General features: G+C 34.4%; 1 protein-coding gene across 1 annotated transcript; it reads right to left on the bottom strand.

The window, feature by feature from the left end:
* Nucleotides 1-2066: 2066 nt before the first annotated feature.
* Nucleotides 2067-9592, bottom strand: LOC147396145 (ATP-citrate synthase beta chain protein 2). The gene is made up of 17 exons (XM_086450349.1): nucleotides 9307-9592; nucleotides 8053-8177; nucleotides 7847-7949; nucleotides 7017-7082; nucleotides 6809-6932; nucleotides 6426-6560; nucleotides 5650-5710; nucleotides 5461-5537; nucleotides 4497-4652; nucleotides 4291-4419; nucleotides 4030-4162; nucleotides 3804-3931; nucleotides 3504-3609; nucleotides 3279-3355; nucleotides 3101-3171; nucleotides 2565-2849; nucleotides 2067-2397 (listed from the first exon to the last, which is right to left on the bottom strand). The coding sequence occupies exons 2-17, from the start codon at nucleotides 8150-8152 to the stop codon at nucleotides 2322-2324; spliced, it is 1827 nt and encodes a 608-aa protein (XP_086306475.1). The 5' UTR covers nucleotides 8153-8177; nucleotides 9307-9592; the 3' UTR covers nucleotides 2067-2321.
* Between the last annotated feature and the right edge of the window lie 2595 nt (nucleotides 9593-12187).

The raw sequence follows: 12187 nt of genomic DNA, 5'->3' as shown, positions 1-12187 counted from the left end.
CATAATCAGAATCGAGAATCATGATCTATAATCCGAATCAAACACCCCCTTAGAAAATAATGACCCTAGAGGTTCTGAAATTTCAATATGTCATTTACCCCATGTAGACACCCCCAACTTGATCGGACCAAGACTGAGAGTTCTCGAAATTCAGCAAAGAGCAGTCCATTTCAAAAGGTTTCAATTTAACCAAGTAAGGCCCATCTCAATAGAGCCCAACTCTTCAAAATCAAGTTTCCAAAGCTTAAAATTAAGTTTGGTCGTGGGTTACCCATGACCTATGCTAATTTTCCTTTGAGTCGATGACTCACACATGATCTTAGTAAATTTTACGTTGAAACTTGGGCAAGTCATCGACTTTAGTATTTTTTGTACTGAACTTCTCTAACCAAAGGTCCCGACAATTGGTCTATTATCATTGAGATTTGTGCACTTGAGTGCTACAAATTTGCTTAAGGGGAATTGACATTTAAACCCTCTTAATCTCTTGTTTTTCAAGAAAACTCAAGTTAAATTCTCACTCTACCCTTTCTTTAATGATTGCTTAATTACCAAAGTTTGATTTTTGTGTAAATTGTGTTTTTCTTCCAACCTTGACCTATGGTCACTCTTGATCCTCGTAAATAGTTTATTACTTTTTTATCCTTAGTTTGTTGAGACTATATTAGGGTAATTGATTATGGGTCAAGACTCATTAAATCTTAAGAATGACTCATGAAAAAAAACACATCATCCCAACCTTTTACATGTAAAATCCAAGACTTAGATCATTTTACATTTCTAAGAGAATTCTCTAGAACTTATGCACTATGACCTTTCCTACCCTCAAGTTTATTGAAACTCTATAAAAGCAATTGACCTTTAAACCTTTTCATCATTAGAAAGTTTGCATGTCATTGCTACCTAATTCAATAGAGTATGACCACATTCAAAGGATATGGACAGTTTTGCCATCTACAAGAATTCTCTAAAATCATGTGAGCTATTATACCTCTACCCTTTGATGACCATGATTGGTAAGATTTAAGGAGGTGGAAAGATCATCAAGAACAAGTTGATTGAGGGTATTTGAAGTCATTCATTGATGTTTTCTTGAAAATATTTTGAAGTTAAGGAATTTAGACACTTATATCTTCAAGAGTCTCCATGAACTTATAAATAGAAGATTCATCCACTTCATTTTAACCAATCTTTGGTAACCACCAATTTGGTGGGTGAGACAAGATGTGTAAGACCTTCATTATCTTACATCTGAATCTCTTTACCCTTTACTTCTAGGTGAAGATTATATTTGAGTCAATATTTGTTTGAAAATTAATTTTCAAAATCCCCTTTTATGGTGTGTATTCACACCTTAACTCTTTGACTGGTAATAACTCTTAAATCTAAGTAGACAAGGTCAAAAGCCATTGAACCTCATGTATCTACACTCCATTCTAACATAGAGAGAATCAATAACATTGGGAAAAAAAAAATTAAAAAAGGATTCTAGAAGCTACCAGTACCTTCTTGAGGTAAGGATTCCCAAAGATTGTTAGCTAAACAAATCATGTGTCCTACATTCAATTTTGTTGTGTCTTCCATTATTTATAATGCGTTCATATCCATTTTCACCATCTCAATCCACGTTCTCATTCTTCTGTCTTCCTTCTGCTGTTTTAGTATATCTAATTTGCATATTTGTTCAACTGGTGTTGTAATTGACGTTTGTTGAATGTGCTCAGACCATCTCAATCAACTCTCTTTTACTTTATCACATATTGGAACAAAAACTCATCCAAATAATTTTGTATGCTTACAACAAGAGGCCAGGGACAATCCAATAGATTGAACACCTAAATGTTTAGGGGATAGGGATAGTCCGATAGGTTGAACACAATTTGAGTGGTTTTCACTGGAAAAAAAATATTACTGAATGATTCATATATTTTTTCCTGATCATCGATGCGACCAGTTAGCCCATTAGGAATGTTTGATGTTACTGATTTTTATTATAAGATCTCCAAGGAAGACCCATGTGTTGGACATGGATGAACAATTCATGGTGGGGAGGTACCATCACGAAATACAGCCTCAAATCTTGGTGCTTTAAATTGCATTTCTCGATCAGGAACAACAGAATTAATTATATTGATAAATGATAGAGAATTCTCTCTTTCATTTCTCATGAAACTAATAGAGTGTTGCATCCTACGATTACTGGTACAGACATTATTAAGTCAAAAGCTTTCACAATCACCCTGGAAAATTGCGGAATAAAAGTTAACAACTAAAAAGATAGTAGAAAGCAGGTGGCGTTACACATGCTGTCTGAAAACGGATCACTTTGTGTAGAGAACATCCTCCCATGGGTGGCGGTACAGTGGCTGCTTCAATCTCTTCTGGTCAAAGGTGTGCCTACAATTTCCAATAGGGATTATGGATTGGTTAAATATAAATAAAAAGTAGTTCCAATAAAACATGGACATTTCAAACACTCGAATCTCAAAGAACATTCAATAGGGTCTGAACCCCTATTGGATGAACAAAAGAGAATGCATTTCTGAAAAAAGTATCCTACTCACCCAATCAGACCGATGGAACGTGCCAGTACAAAGAGCCCATTCAGATAACCTATCTCAATAATCTCATCAATCTCTGGCTTGGTGAACATTCCACTACCGGCGAGGAGATCCAAGAAAAGAGACCCAATAGCACCATCGACATTGAGAACCAAGTTATTTGCCTTTGATAGGGTGTAGGTTTCAACTTGAACTGCATATTCCATGTATTTCACAGAAGGGAAATGTGTGCGTGCGAAGAGTTGTAGTAGCTCCACTCTCTTATCCCTATTGTCACCTCTCTTGATCCTTTTTCCAACACAACACAACACAAGGCAAACGATAAAAGATTATTTCTCATATTTAAATTTATAGCACAATGTATCTAAAGTGTAAAAGAAAAAGGGACATATTGACAAAAGATAAATTTTGCAATGAAAGGGGAAATTGAATGTTTAGATCTAGCAATCACTTTTCTGGCATTTCTTGATAAATATGAAGAAAACTTTCTGACTCGATTAAGACATGGACTGACTGGGATTGTCAGATAAGCTCCATACCTGTGTCCAATTCCTGGTACACGAATGCCTTTCTTTTTCATACTCTCAACAAACTCATAAGGTGTAAGACCCTGAAAAGAAACATCATTATGATAACATCTTAGTGTCCATGTTTTAACATAACCTGAAATTATTCTCCAATTAACCTTCATAACAGCCAACTACAATGAAAACTTACCCTGTCGTAAGCATCCTTGAAGTATCGAGCAGCATCATCAATGGCCCCTCCAAATCTAGGTCCAATTGTAAGCAAACCTGTTCAAAAACTCATTCAGTTCATAATCTTATTGAACTCGCATTTTCTAATTAGGTAATTTAACTAATTATCCTGTAAATGGACAATGGCTATTAGAACGAACAACAAACTATTAAACAGTGACAGATGATATCAAGTGGAATATACCTGCAACGAGACTGGAAACTAGATCCTTTCCAGCCCTTGCTGTAACTATGGTGTTGTGAGCACCAGAGACACAAGGCCCATGGTCGGCACACAACATGATGCAAATCTGACCAAGCCAAATGTTTTGATTAGACAAAAAAATATAGAAAAAGATAAATTTTGCTTAGTGACGAAGTGCTTGATGTACAAGAAAAAATTAGCAGGAATAGCAAGGCTAAAGTGATTAAAACTCTAAATGCGAGCAAATTTAAGATGGAAAAATGGGATCATAACAAAGCTCAACACTTGTAACAAATCTACCTCAATGAACTGTGTACAATAACGAGGAAGACTTCGTTTGAACCACAAAAGAGAGATTACATCACCAACACCATAACCCTGTTCCACAATGGATGACATTGGGACACCAGCATAACATGGCTCCTCGCCTGCAAATAGAAACAAAGGAGAATTTAATGAATCGAATCTTTGAGCATTCAATCAAATGGCTAAATATAAAGTGAAAAAAGATAGCCTCAAATCAAACCTCTGTCATCTGAGATGGTGGAAATAATATGAGTAGGAGCCCGAACTTTCCCGCTTTTAATTGCAACATTCAGGTCCTCGGGGATCTGAGGAGGCTTAAATTCTTTCACCGGCGTAATCTTCCCCTCTTCCATCTAAGATAAAAAAGCAATTAGTCATGCCAAATAAGCTAGTGATGGGTTTTATGGCATAAGTTTTCCCAAGCATCAGAAATGTTAAAGAAACATCCGTATGCAGAATAATAGTGTGTGATGACACATACAAGTTTCTCAAATGTCTCCTTAATTGTGGCCTCAAATGCTTCAAATGATGTGGGAACAACAGCTCCTGCTTCTCTTAATGCTTCATTCTTTGCTTGTGCAGATTCCATCTCACCACCACTTTTGGCACCCTGATTTAAACAATGCTACAATTAAAAGAGTGGTGGATTAAAAGGGAACAGTCCTAGGTATTAGGGTAATAACTCACAGCATGACCAAATTGCACTTCTGACTTGAAGAGCCGTGCACAAGTTCCGCTAACCCAAGCAACCACTGGTTTATTGACCTTTCCCTGTTTAAGTGCTTCAACTAGGGAGTATTCATCTCGTCCACCAAGTTCCCCAAGAACAACCATCATTTTGACCTGAGTGATATCAAAGAAATAGATTGAAGAAAGACAAGAAACTATCAGAAGTTATGTAACAAGGTCACTTCATTTTCCAAGAGTTTGTTCTGTAGACATTGCATTGTATTGATGTGTCAGAGGAGTAACATTTTTTTCAAAAAAAAAAATCTTAATTTAATCCAATTATTTATTTATTTATTTACTATTTCTATATTTTTTTCGCATGATCTATTATTATCAGCTTATCTAAATGTAGTCTTTCTATATTTTTTAACATTAACTAAAGCATCTTAGTAACTCTCACTTAACATATGGAATGAATTATATGGGTGTGTTGATATCTAAGTAGATCTAACAATTCATATCAGTTTCACACAATGATAAAGGTGTCCACTTATATGTTACATGGATCAGAAGAAATGTTCCCAAGGGTACGAAGAAATTCATATTTATCACTGATGCTATGCAAAATATCCAAAATACAGAACTGGAGAGTGTAGATGTCATGCTCTTAAATGTGCAGACTCAAACATTAGAGTTCTTCAAAACATCAAGTTATAAATAATGAAAATATCAAGGATATTGACAACGGAACTTGACCATTGTTAACCATTACGATAGTTATAGAAGTTATTAACATTGTATGCTGCCCAAATCTTTCGTAAGTTTTACTATTCTATTCTTAAACTTACGGTATCATATGATCTGTATTAAAGAAATGATAAATACTCAGAGACAACCAGCTGAAGTGAAGCTACTATTCCAGGAGATCCAAACATGTTATGGGTGTTCAACAGTGTTATAAAGGTTGTAAGAAGTAAATTACCTGTGGGATATTGTTGAACCTAAGGATATGATCAGAGAGAGTTGAGCCTGGGAACACATCTCCTCCAATTGCTATGCCTGCAAAAAGTTTTGAAGTTCATTGAAACGGACTACAAACCCTAATTTTGCATCTAATATGGTAGCCAGGAATAAAATAATGAAACAACCACCACAAGATGTAGGTAGGTACCTTCATATAGTCCATCTGTTACCCGTGCAATGGTGTTGTAAAGTTCATTAGACATACCACCCTGCAATCATAAAACACATTTTCAGATCTGAATAGTTGTCTAGACATCAAATTTCGTTAACCAACACTCCATTGCATAACATTCAAAAGGCTAAATCTATAGTGAACTATCCTAAAACTGGAATGAAAGGGACCAGGAAACACTATGATGGGATTGGAAACCACTACTTGTTGGCCCCACCATAGGATGTTTATGATCATCTCATCTGCTCCAAATGATAAGGCACATTGCACGAGTTTACTATAGAATTACATTAAATTAGTACTAGAAGCAGAGACATACTAACAACGAACTAAATTAGAGTTGAATTGCATTTATTTGGTCGTGATGATTTATAAATACTTGGCCCTAAATGAATCAGAATGATCATTACAAGGATAAGTTATTTGAAAGCTGAGTAGCAAGGTTCATTACTAAACCATATCAATCAAGTATGAGTTCGCAAACCACAACAAGATGTCTAGAATCCACTAGAGTCTATGTGCTATAAATCTAGTAGAACCCAACTCTACATCCTATTTAAATTCCAAAACTGGAAGACTTTAGAACATCTTGGACGATGACATGAACTTCGCAAACCAAAAATGAAATACCAAGAGAATAATTACGAAGTCACAACTCCATGGTAAGGCTCAGTGCATGCTAAAATGTGTAGAAGGGAAAAGATTTAAAATAAATAAAAAGAAAAAGGTGCCAGCCCATAATAAATACATACAGATTTGGACACAAATCCAATAGATCCAGGCCTGTAAAGCTTGCACTGGATTATATTATCAATTGTTCCAGCAGTGTCACCAATCTTAAAGGCTCCAGCTTGAATGCCTCCAACGGTAGCAGGGCCAATAACAACCTGAAAATACCATCATTATTAGATACAGAAGAAAACTAGACAGAAATTAATACATCCTCAAGACCGATTCCTCTAATGTTGACAATGTGATCCATATAATCACATACAGCTTGGCATTCATTTCTATGAATCGATAAGATTTGATTACTATAATGGAAAATTGGAAACACATGTGATTGACCTTGAGCCAAAAAAAAAAAAAAGATCCCTCATGACCCATCCAGAGGTTTTGCACAATTGTCTCTGACCTTATTATTTGCCTTTGCATATGCAATCAACTGCTTGGTATCTGACTCTGGAACACCTTCAGCTATAATAGCTACAACTCTAATGGTTGGCTGTTTCAAAGCAGCCATGGATGAGGCAGCAGCACTGAAAATAAATCAAATGAAATCATTTAGTATACAATGGAGACCTTTTTCAGTCCAACGTACTATTATGAAAATGGGCGCTGACCTTCTAAATGATGCAAAGTTGATGAAAACATCAGCAGTTGGATGTGCAGCACAGGCTGCCTCAATGCTGCAGAACATATTCGAAAATCTATCAGGAAACTTAGAATTCAGAAAATGGAAAAGTAAAGAAATCTGCTATTGGCACCCCAACTTTCACTTATTACACTCCAATTTCTTAAATTATTTTTCACACCCTAATTAAGATTAAAACACACCATTCAAAAGTTCAGTTCAAGTTATTACTTCAACATTACAAACCATTATAACACACTCAAACTACTTCAACAGTTGTTTACAATTAGGTGCCCATATAAAATCCTAAATCTAACAAATAGAAATCCAACAAAAAAATAATAATAATAATAACAAAGAGTTTCTTTTGGCACCCCAACTTTTACTTATTCTCATCCATTGACTGTTTTTTATTCTAATTGGGGTGTAATAAGTAAAAGTCGGGGTGCCAATAGCAACTCTCAAAGAAAAGGATTAAACAAGTCAGACTCAACAAGGTCAACTGTGATCAAAGATAACAGCTTGACTTCTAAATATTTTATGACCCTTGTCACAAACTCAATGACTTGAGATAATAAAATGTGAAGAACAGTATATTCATATAAAACAGCAAACAAATTCAATTGAACACTCCCCTTTTTGAAAGGAATCCCAAAAATGTGGCTCAGCTGAACAAATATGGCTCCTCCATTCATTTTTTTCGAAAGTCATTTCTTCAATTAATTCAAATGTATTCATTCCGCCCTCATGATCTTAAAATTTATTAAATCCCAGTATAGAATGAAAAGGATGAAATATAAAGGAGAAAGAAGAACGCACGCTGAATGAACTGGTATGGCAATCTCCTCTTGACCGAAAAAGAGCTTTTGAAATCCCTCAGCACCAGGGTTTATAATTCCAGCAACAGAGGGCGTTTCCCTCCCTGGAAACATAAGTGAAGGAAATTATACATCAACATCAAACACTCCTCCAACACAAACATTCTGTATTAAGTGTATGAAAAATAAGAACAAAGTAATACCCACCACAAAGGAAATCAAAATCAAGCATCCGTTGGATGGGAAGTTGCTTGTAGTTGTAGAATAACGCTTGAGTTGTCCGGGAGAATAGTTGTCCCGTAGCCATGATGTACAAAGACACTCAAACAGACCTGCAAACAGATATGAGGTTAGCTTCCAACATTGAGAATAGGATCCTCATTTACAAAATGCAATTGAGCTCCCCTAAATTGGCGACCTAAGCATGCTACAAGAACTAGAATGAAAAATTTCAACCAATTATTGTTATCTTCCTTTTGAAGTTATTGATACAAGAAAATCACAAGTGTCTATCTAGATTAAACAGATATTATTGCTTTAAAATTTTAATCAGTTTTCCAATTCCATGAGCTTGATCAGATTGATAGATGTTAATTGGTCACATAAAAAGGCTTATCTTCAACATTGTATGCAAGTAGTGATATTCCAATTAAAAGCACACGTTCAATTACATAAATTTGATAGACAAATGTGAAGATCATCAAATTTTAAACAGCTAAGTACTAAAGCCTAAAGCATTCTCCATCAAAGTGGCAGTTACTTCTATTGAAACATAACCTAACGTCGGAAATCTGTATCAATGAAAAATTAGTAAAGCTCTTTTATTTTTCTTTTTTTTTTTCTTTTTTTTTTTTTTCTGGATAAGTAGTAATTAAAGCCCCATATTGATAGAAAATAAACAGAAAATATTCTATTTTCTACAAAATAAAGAGGGGCAGAACAGATCTACACTTCTATCATTCCTCAAATCATGGAAGAATAGATTCTTCAGATAATATTTCCAAAAAGAAAGGTACAAATGAAATAAATCCCTATAAACCACCAAAATAGAATAATTTCATCACTAAAACCTACTAGATCATGAAATAAAAGTCAAAACATTAGTAGATCAATTCAAGTCACACAATCCAGAGAACAAAACCAATAGAATCCAGTACAAATTAAAACATCCATCCAGATAAAAAAAAATACCAGATCTTGTAGTAAAAAAGCTGAATTAACATGAAAATCTGATCTAAAACAACTCAAACATAAGCATTTGATTCAAAATAGTGGAAGAATCAAGAAAAAAAGGTCAAATCTTGCATTTGGAATCCAGTTAAAAAAAGTAACTCTCGATTCTAACCTGAATTAAACGAGAAATTATAGAAATTCGAATAGAAAAAACCAGATCTCAGACAAAAATGTAACGAAATTAACAAGTTCGCCAACGCAAATCAGGGGAGAAGAGGAGGAATCTACCTGAATCTTAGAGAGTGGCCTCTGTGCGCGAGCCAACAGAGACAGAATGGAGAGCAGAAAGTGCAGGAATCTCCTCCGAAAGGAGGGAGGAGGCGCTCTGTAGCAGGTGAGAGAGAGAGAGAGAGAGAGAGGGGTCAGATAGTCACGTGGCGCAAGTTAGTTAGTTCATGATTGTTTGATTTATAGCAGAGAAATTCAGAGGGAAATCAGACTAGTCTTGGCGTCTCCCCAATGAGAGAGAAAAGATAGCATGTCATCCTTACATCTAAACGGTTGAAAATTTCCTCGAGATTAAAAGTTGGTAAGAATCTGTGGATAGTGGAGGGCGGGAGCGTTGGTAGGTGGTAGGTAGGTACAATGAGAGGGGACTTGATTTTTTAAAGAATTATGATGAATGTACGCCGTCTTCGTACACGGTTGGATACGCGGTTGACGTGTCCAAGACAGAGAATCGCACATCCTTTTACTGTGTATGCTGATGAAAATGATCCATGCTTCTGTACAATTGTCACATCAACCGTGTAACACGATCGTCTGCATTCAATACGACTCTCTTATTAAAATATATAATAATAAGAATTGAAATAACAGGACGCCCACTCTAATTCACGGCCATCTACGCCCCCATCAAACAACTGTAGATAGTTGTCTCGGGATACTTAAGAAAAGATTTATCACTATGTATATCCCGAGGCAAATGATTTACGGTTATGTAACGAAGGCGTAAGGGAGTGTGTGTTATAGAGGGGCGTCAAAAAATCATTACACTAACAATAATTTTCAATTTTTTTTTTCTTTTTTATTAATTAAGAAAGAAAGGCACGTTGCGTTGAACGGGAGATTTACAAAACATCTTTGAATGCCTTGTAATTACTAAACTGCCAATGAAACATGGATCATGAGTATTATAATAAAAGAGAACTTCTATTGCCACATCAACTTTTGCTAATAACACCGCAAGATATGTGCCCATTCGTCAGTGATTTACCTAATGAATTCGGGGTGGCATTAGAAAAAATTGGTGTGGCAATAAAATTTAGGTTGAATTATATTTTGTGTGTTGAATATGAAGAAATTCTGAATCCGGTACACAAATTCATATTAATTCTAAAAATATGCATGAATCAGTTTTTAGCAAATTCATTGGTAGGTATTTTAATTTAAAGTGATGAACTCGTTGATAAATTATTATCTAATTTGTCATTAAAAATAAGGATATTTGTCTTTAAATTTACATGTGACTCCGACGAATTCGTTATTATAAAATCAATGACATTTTGACTTTAAATTTACCAACAAATTCATCACTTTAAATTAAAAATACCTACTAGTAAACTCACTGGAAAATGATTCATGCATGTGTTTGGGAATTAAAATGAACACAAACAGAATTTGGACATAAGTTGGCCACATTTTGGAAAAAAATCCCTAAAATTCGCTCAATTTTTAAAAAGGGACGGACTTGATGTAGACCACTAGTTGTCTATTGCACTACAACCACAAGAAATTGCACTTCATTAGAATAATCTGTATTTTTGCTGAGATTAGTGTAAAAGAGTATCTTTGCAATTTTTTAATAGATGATTTATCCAATGGTTAAGAGATACACTTCTAAATAAGACTTAATTTTTTTGAGAGCGCAACATTTTTTGGAGTGCAATCACACAAATGAAGTGCAATGATGGGATTTTAGAGATGATGAATTGTGAAAAGAAATAAAAAAGCACAATTCCAATAAATTCTTAATTTCTTATAAAAGTTTCTTGAACTCACTCAAATCAATCAAATTGAACTCCTATCAAATAATTGTTGAATCCGAACTTCGTAACTATGATCATGAGAGATGGTTGTTGTAGTTTCAAAATGCTAACATCTTTTTTGGTGCCAAGCTTCACGTTGTTCGTGAATGGTTATCAGTTTTATATGGAATTTTTTCTAATACAAGATCAGTTTAAGTACAATTTGAAATATGTATTCAACAAACGTTTAAAAATTTAACAAAAAAGATGAGATGTTAAAAGTGCGATAAAATGATTTAGATATTACTCAAGTTTAACATCCTAAAAGACTTTCAAAGTACAATATATATCATGACTTGGATTCCTTTGAGTCATGAAATATGATTCAAGAAAAAAATGCACAATCCTTTCAATCAAGGATAGATAAGATTTTTTTTTAATGGGGTATCTGAACTTATGTCCAACTAGTGGGATCAGGTGAGCCACTACATGGACCAAGGCATATGGGCCCTCCCCTAGCATGTGCAACACCCACACCTCACATGTACTAGGTAAGTGAGAGTACGCCATCGCGGGTGGCCTTGAGGAACCACTACTTATAATAGATATCGAAATCTTAATGAAAATTTTTTAAAATATTTATTGTGTAAGTATTTATTATAATATTATTTTTGTAGTAAGTGATAAAATAATAATTCATTATAAAGACTAAGAGGTGACATGTGGAGAGTGTAGACGCACATGTATCTGAAGGGCTTATTTGAAATTTAAAATATTATTTAAAGGGTAATTTTGACGATTACATAGTAAAAAAAAGAAGATATTTTTGTAATTTTAAAAACTAATCAACATGATTTTAGGGACATAAGATTGTAATTTTCTTAATTTTTTATCAAATTGACTCTAATTATATTAAGTTTAAATGTTAAGATAAAGGGCATTTTTGAAATTCAAATTTTGGTGTCGAACCACTTCTACTCTGCCTTCTCTCATTATAATAATAAAAGATATTTTCGAAGAAATAAAAATTGTGGAGAATACTACCATTTCTATAGAGCATTGGACTATCAATCTTTGTGTATATATAATATGAAGAAATTATTGTAAATTTTTCTTTTTAATAATTGGAACGGGTCATAGCT

This window comes from Akebia trifoliata, chromosome 8, assembly GCF_017979445.1.
Source record: "Akebia trifoliata isolate Shusen 1 chromosome 8, ASM1797944v1, whole genome shotgun sequence".
Taxonomy (NCBI): Eukaryota; Viridiplantae; Streptophyta; class Magnoliopsida; order Ranunculales; family Lardizabalaceae; genus Akebia; species Akebia trifoliata.
Note: the sequence above shows the minus strand (reverse complement) of the source record. Positions and strands in the feature narration are given on the sequence as shown.

Bases quoted from the DNA above. Each gene is read 5' to 3' on its own strand.
- LOC147396145 (XM_086450349.1), bottom strand. From the start codon at position 8,152: ATGGCTACGGGACAACTATTCTCCCGGACAACTCAAGCGTTATTCTAC. The intron at 7,083-7,846 runs GTGCGTTCTTCT...TATGTTCTGCAG, and splicing joins GCCATACCAGTTCATTCAGC to CATTGAGGCAGCCTGTGCTG. The intron at 3,610-3,803 runs GTAGATTTGTTA...TGGCTTGGTCAG, and splicing joins ATTGTACACAGTTCATTGAG to ATTTGCATCATGTTGTGTGC.